A 7,072-nucleotide genomic window follows, 5' to 3' on the forward strand; every position below is an offset into this window, starting at 1 on the left:
TAATTATATGTATCATAAAAGTGCATTTCAACATGGAAAGAACAATTTTGCTAAAGTATCTAAAAATTTAGGTAGATACAGTTCTGAACATAATTTTATCAAAATAGTTATGTGAGAATTCAAGCATAATGTGCAATGCTGCAAAAAAATGTTGACATTCTGTAACTGATTGTTGACTTTTATCGTAGTACATAATTATTTTGACAATTCAATAAAATGAATTTTTTCGTTTTTTCCATGAAATAAAATATTTTCTCAACTATGTTCGCATAACTTTGCGTAAAATATAGATTTAGAAATCCACGTATTATAAATTCCAACGTAGTTGAAATTTATTAAATTTATTTATTACAAAATTTGATTTTTAAGGAATCTTTTACTTTTTCAGATAGAGCTACGGGGACAGTTGAACGACGCGGAAGTGTCGCAAAGTTCCGCGGAAAATCTTGAGCGATCGAGTGAGTCTCCTGCAGGCAAATGGAGAAGCAACGGCGAGGCTCTCGAACCAAAGTGGCGTGACGGCGACTCTGTGCCTCTGCTACCGTTTTCTCATTACCGGTCTTACACGAGGGACGAGGTCGAGGATGTTGAACAGGAGGCTTTACTGGCGACGAGTCGCCGACCGTTCAAGTATCATTACGCGATCGATCAACCGGATCGTCCTCGAGGGGGCAGACGATTACCACCTCCGGACTACTATAACCATGACGCCTCATATCGAAGTCGGGATTATGAGAATCCCGATGAAAATTATCCGCGCAAGAGACGTCGTCCGTTGAAGAATTCACAGAGTCCAACGTTTTATGAGGAAACGATCAATAGTGCAGCAAGCAACGACGGAAAACGTGGTCGTAACATCGTTGATAGTTCGTTGAACGACCGGGAAGTTACCTGGAGGTATCGCGAAGCTTTCCAGGCTCATCCCAATGAGTACGAACATGAATTCAGCGACGAGGAGTACCTAAGACCTCGCCCAAGAAAGAGACGACCACCGCAGAATTATGAGTTCGCCCTGGCGAAAGAGGCCTCCTCCTACGACGGGAATAAGGAATCGAAAAATTCCCCTCAATATTTACCTAAGAGCGACGAGAATCTTTCGACAGAATCGTTAAACAAAGAGCGAGAGAACGCGCTCGAGCTGAAATCACTTCTGAAGATGCAACAGAAGGAGGGCTCGAGTCTGTCAGAGATACTTCAGCGCAGAAATCTGACTCTGAACGATCTCCTAAAGGGAAAAACCGACGTGATCAACGCTCTGAAATCGAGGATTGCCGATGAATCCGATGAATATATTGAGGAAATGTCAAGGGTAATGTCCGACTCGCTGATGAAGCTCGCCGTAACGGTGACACCACCTTGGGTGTCTACGCAACCGTCCATGTTTGAAAATATCACGATAGAAATTACAACAACCTCAGATACAATTTCGAATAGCTCCCAGAGGGGGCTTTCCGTGACGAACGTCACGGAAATCTCGAAGAGAATCGAGATTTCCACAAACAATACAAATAGTGTTAAAAAATCTGAAGACGCTGAGAAGATGACGCGATCTGCGCACGATGCCTCCTGGTTGAGAGCTCCGACGACTCCCCTGATGTTCTCGACGGTGATTACCACGTCGACGTTGCCGCCAATCACAATAAACTCAGCGGAATATTTTCTAAACGACGAAGTCAACGCGGAATCGACGAGCGACCACGCGACGAAGCTTGAGAGCCTCGATGAGGATGAGATCATGGAATTCTCGGACTTCACAGATTTCAAGAAGGGAAAAAGTTCGAGTTCATTGAGCGAGAGGATCATCTCGCAGCAAGCGCCTCGCGATACCGAGTCCACTTTGAGCATCGAACAGATTCTCAATCCCACGGAGCGGACCAAGCGAGTGGAAGGATGTGAGAACGATCAGAATGACGACATCAACAATAATAATGAGAGAAAAATGATTGATAACGGTCAATCAGTTCCTATCGGCGTGCCCATCGCGGAGAATTATAAAACATTTATCGAAGCCGAATATCAGAGTGACGCTTCGAATCCTGAAGACAACGGGAAACAAAGTAAAGATCACTCAAGTAAAATTGATGCTGTTGTGAGTCAGGTCGAGAAGAAACAAACAGTGAATCAGGCTGATGATAGAAAAGAGCTTCGTGACAAGAATCACTCAGCTGATTATCATCAGGTGATTCGATTGCCTGGAGAGAGAGCTCGCGATCGCACGTTGGGAAACTACCGAGATACCAAACGCTACGAGGAAGTCATCTCCGAGATCGAACCGGAGGCACGAGCGGAAATCTTCGAACTATTTGCGTCCGGCTCGGCCGGAAAGCGACTGGAACGTCTTCTCAAATCGAGGAATATGAGTGTAGAGGAGCTGATAGCTTTACGTCAAAGAGGCTCTAGCAAGGTCCACTTAACGGAAGTATCGAGACTGAGGATGTCTAAGCCTAAAAATCATCAAATTCTGGAAACCTCCAACACAAGCAACGGAGAAATTATCATATCACTCTCGCCCATAAGCAATGCTAATGAACATTTCGGCGAAGATGATATCACGGAAAGAGGAGATGCGAAGCAAGAGATGGAAGAGACGATGAATCGGTTCAAAGACATCATGAGCTACTTACACGATCCGTTCTTTAACAAAGACGTAGAGAACATGTCGACATCAAGGTTGTTGGATTCTGTCGAGCGCGACAGAAACACGTCAAGCGAAATGATGTACTCAGGAAATGATACGCTAAATGTTGATGACCTAGAGAATTCTCATCGAACGATGCAGATTGTCGATTTACTGACAACGTTCGATTCTCTGCCTTTCGCAAAGGATGTGCAGCAGCAGTTCGAGACTGAAATCAATAAACACGAACCAAAAGCGAAGCTTGTGGTAGACAACAATAATGCGAGTGTAGTGGTAATTGATGAGACAGAGAAAACTCTTCGATCGAATGACTCCAGTGAATTCCATGCTGGATATATCGAAGAGATTGTAAGAGAAGAACCGAACACTATTGATATAAAAACAGTATATGATGAAACGTTGAGCAGCATGAACGGCGGAGAAGAAAAGAAGATTCTATCAAAGGTGAAGCCAAGCATAATAGCAAGCGGTGCGATACTAGGCGTGACAATCGTCGTGTTCATGGCGATTTTCATCGTATGCCGGATTCGGCAAAAGCAGAAGTACACATACAGAAACACATTCTCTCGTGCAGTCTTTCAGGGCCCGGTTATGGCGGCGAGAAAGCTGTCGAATTCCAGCAGTTTGAGTGCCGTGATGGTGAACGTCGTTGCCACGTCGACGACCAAGAGACCCGAAAGAACGGAGATGCAAGAGTCCTCTGCGGAAGATTTTGACAGCAAGAGCGATATGGATAATGATTCATTAGACGCAAATGATAGTTGGGAGACGATACCCGATTATGCTAAGTAACTTGTCGCCGACCTAATTGCACGATTAGCATATTAGTTTGGCGTAAAAGATATATATCTCAATTTTTTTTATTAAATAAAACAAAGTGTTATAATTTTAAATCGTGCTATTTTCACAGTAATATTTACTTTGAAGGAAATTATTAGAAGAATTTTAATATTGTTTTTTCATCTAAAAAATATTTGAATTTTATTTTCGAAACATTCATTGTTTAAAACAAAAGATAAGATATAATAGAAACATGTAAACTTTTTGCGCCAATCTAATAGAAAATTGCCAGTATTTTTGCATACTTATCAAGGACGAATTATATCCCGAAGGTTGATTGAATCCTTAGCAAGAGCTATCGATTGTTAAGTTACTCATCACGTTATTTTACCGAGAAGTAAATAAATTCCCTAAATGTATATAAGTGCTTTTTTAAATTATGATCAATACAAAAAAGTTGCAATTAAAATACAGCCAATACAAAAAAATTGCAATTAAAATATGCAATAAAATTATTTTCTAAATAGGATTTTTTAAATGCAATAAATGATTGTTATTATCATAAAATTGCTAAACTATTTTGCTAAACTTCCACGTATAGGAACTAAGATGTATTTATTTATAGGTTTATATATAAATATGTGTTGTAAAAGTTAATTTTATATATGAAATTATAAATTACATTTAATTAATTTGTGATTACCCATCCTTATTTAAAATTAATTATAACTTATTTTATTCTAATTACTCACCAATATCTTTCGTAAGTAAAAACGTTTCTAAGTATTGCTGAGACGGCGTTGTTAGTATTTTGAAATACTTTGTTAAAGTAGGAATATTGCCTTGCGATGTTTCGACATTGTTTCAATGCAGCTTCTAAGTAAAAAAATAAAGAATAAATCTAACGTGAAAATTAAAAGCTATAAAAATTACAATACAAACTATACACAAAAATTAAAATATAATAAACTTAGTTATTATTAATATGAGATTACAATTATCTTTTGTATTATCAAGCATACTTTTGTATTATCAAGATGTATGGATATATATAAAAATTCATCTTTTGGATAAAACAGTGTGAAATAAGATTTGTATTTGTAAAATAATTTTTTATGTACCTAATGTAGGACTGCCTTTCAGTTCAATCATGTCATTAGTCTTCATATATAAAACTGTATTATAACTGCTTGGAAGCATTTCTAAGTAAGGCTTCCACTTGGAATTCTCCTTGTATCTCTCTATGAGAAGCGCTATGGCCAAAGCCACTTGTGGCATATGCTGCACCAGTGGATCATTTTGTAGAATAGTCAATTCTGATGCTGCGGTATACGTGCTGAAGATGAGCGCCCTAGGTATTTCCAGGATCAATTGGTTCTCAGTAAAGTTGGTCTCCGCCTTCAGTCCTAGATCATATCCTGGAAACTCGGCAATACTCAAGCCATCTATCTGCGCCCCATTCTCTGTCAGCCAATTTATGAATTGTCCAATCCCCTGGGATCGCTGAGATGATTCCGTCTTCATTTCCTCCAGACGTTTAACCTTCAGCAGAACTTCTGATATATCCAAGTAGTTGTTCCATGATTGCGTCACATACGCTGGGTTACTACTCACTGTAAACACACCAAAATAGCATATAAAAACAAATAACTCAACAATGTATAGCAGCAGAATAGAATCCAACAGTGCAAACAAAGTATGTCAAAATATATATTTATATATACATATAAAATCCTTGACACAAATTTATTCTATCTCTTCTCTAATTTTAGGCTCTATGGGTGCTTTCCAACAAGAGACACAAATGACACAACATGACATGTTAAACAAAGATGAAATGATCACTGTGTTACACTATGTTCTTGCTGGAAAACATTTCTTATTCAGTCATTTATTATCAAAGTTATTATCATAATTAGAAGGATATAAAATCTTTTTCATGAAAAACAGAGCTTTTTATTCAATGTGCTGAAGGATGTCGAGAGAGAACTCGACATAGGAGTACTCACGATGAAAGAGTTTCTCACACAGGACATTAAGCTCGTTTCTTTTCGCCGCAGATATATGTTTCTGTTGCGGTGATGGACCCTGTTGTTTACCCCTGGATGATGCATGAGCCTTCTTCCTGCCCATTTTTGTCTACTATCTCACAGCGCTCTCGTAGCTCCTCTTCGCATTCAGATGCATTATAAGTGCGTAATGCGTGGCGCCTACGACAACCAGCGGCAATAAACAGTTTTCGCCGCAACGAAAATAGCACGTACGGGCAGCCTGCGTGCGACGCGGGTATTGGTGTCGTAATGTATGCGCGACATAACCTCCAAACAGCACGATCCCCGCGTGCCGCGATTCACCGCTGACCGCGCCACACACTTTATTGATTTTCCAATTTCTGCTAAGGGTCACCTACTTTCGCGGTTACTTACTTCCCGACTGGATCACTCATCATCCTCGATTATCTACGTTCCGACTGAATTACACAACTAAGATATACTCTGGAATACATGTGCCAAATCAACAATAAACTTGATAAAAATATTTATTGATCATGCAATTTTTTATTGTTTTCCATGCTTTACAATTTTAGTATGTTCAAACAGAATTAGGTTATTAATATATTATATGAATATATTATTTTTATTCATTAATATTATCTGTTTATTTAAATAGAATTAGGTTCAATATGAATAGTATCTAAATAAAAACGGAACTATAAATTTTCTGAAAAAATCGAATTGAATTTCTTTTTATATGTGTATGTATTAAATGTGTCTTGTGTTTCTGAATTATCCCATACAGTATAGAAAGATTACAAAAACATTGCAGAATAATTTCACTGAAACATTGCAATATTGCATTGGTGGTTGCGAAATGTTGCTAAACCATTGTTGCAAGATTCCAATAATATTAAGATGTCTGCTTTTTATTATATTTTATTATTATATGAAACTTTTCAACAATATTACAATGTAATGTATTTGAATAAATTTTTTACAAAGACAAACTTTAAAATGAAAACTTTTATACATATATCTCACTAATTTTAATTTTTCTACAAATCGCATTTCTAGTGATATGTGCTTCCCAAAAGCAATTTTTTTATAATAAAATCATAAAATATTACCATAAATGTAATATTAATTCTGAAGGATAAATTTATTCGTAAGAATAAAGCATACTCATGTATGTGTGTGTCTCAACAAACTACAAATATTATATATTAACATAATAATAATGTAATCGCTTGATAAGTTAATCATGGATTAAGTTAATCACAGTGATTCTTTTTAATTCGAAGCCCCTCTGTTAATTGAAATCGATTAAAAAATCGAAGCCACTCCGTTAATTGAAATCGATTAAAAAAATGATATGAAATTTATCGATAAAATTCGGGCGTTGGTTTATTTTTGCATTCATATCAGGCAAAAATAAATAATCATCGATAATTAATATTTCGATAAATCGTTTTCAGCAGTTTAATTGCTTATCATCTTATCCGATAATGATGCGTTAATTGTATTCAAACTCGATATTATATAATCTTTTGATTTCATACTTAAAATAAATACAAAACTTAGCTAATGAAATTAATAATCAAATAATAGATTAATAAATTTTTTATTTGAATATAAAAATGAATTATATTAATTATTA

The 7,072-nt window shown here is 36.9% G+C and overlaps 2 protein-coding genes across 2 annotated transcripts in view; one reads left to right on the forward strand and one right to left on the reverse strand.

Annotated features, from left to right (window-relative positions):
* Positions 1-3,430, forward strand: part of LOC108686787 — a 7,882-nt gene extending 4,452 nt beyond the window's left edge. The window contains exon 2 of the mRNA XM_018192258.1: positions 389-3,430. Within this exon, the coding sequence (XP_018047747.1) occupies positions 389-3,430 (3,042 nt within the window). The remainder of the gene's footprint in view (positions 1-388) is intronic.
* The window catches only part of LOC108686798 (histone-lysine N-methyltransferase setd3), a 19,991-nt gene extending 14,100 nt beyond the window's left edge, over positions 1-5,891 (reverse strand). Inside the window, exons 1-3 of the mRNA XM_018192268.1 lie at positions 5,428-5,891; positions 4,540-5,031; positions 4,171-4,294 (exon numbers count right to left, since the gene is read on the reverse strand). Coding sequence (XP_018047757.1) covers positions 4,171-4,294; positions 4,540-5,031; positions 5,428-5,551 — 740 coding nt within the window. The 5' untranslated portion in view covers positions 5,552-5,891. The remainder of the gene's footprint in view (positions 1-4,170; positions 4,295-4,539; positions 5,032-5,427) is intronic.
* Positions 5,892-7,072: the final 1,181 nt, after the last annotated feature.

This window comes from Atta colombica, unplaced genomic scaffold, assembly GCF_001594045.1.
Source record: "Atta colombica isolate Treedump-2 unplaced genomic scaffold, Acol1.0 scaffold100, whole genome shotgun sequence".
Classification (NCBI taxonomy): domain Eukaryota; kingdom Metazoa; phylum Arthropoda; class Insecta; order Hymenoptera; family Formicidae; genus Atta; species Atta colombica.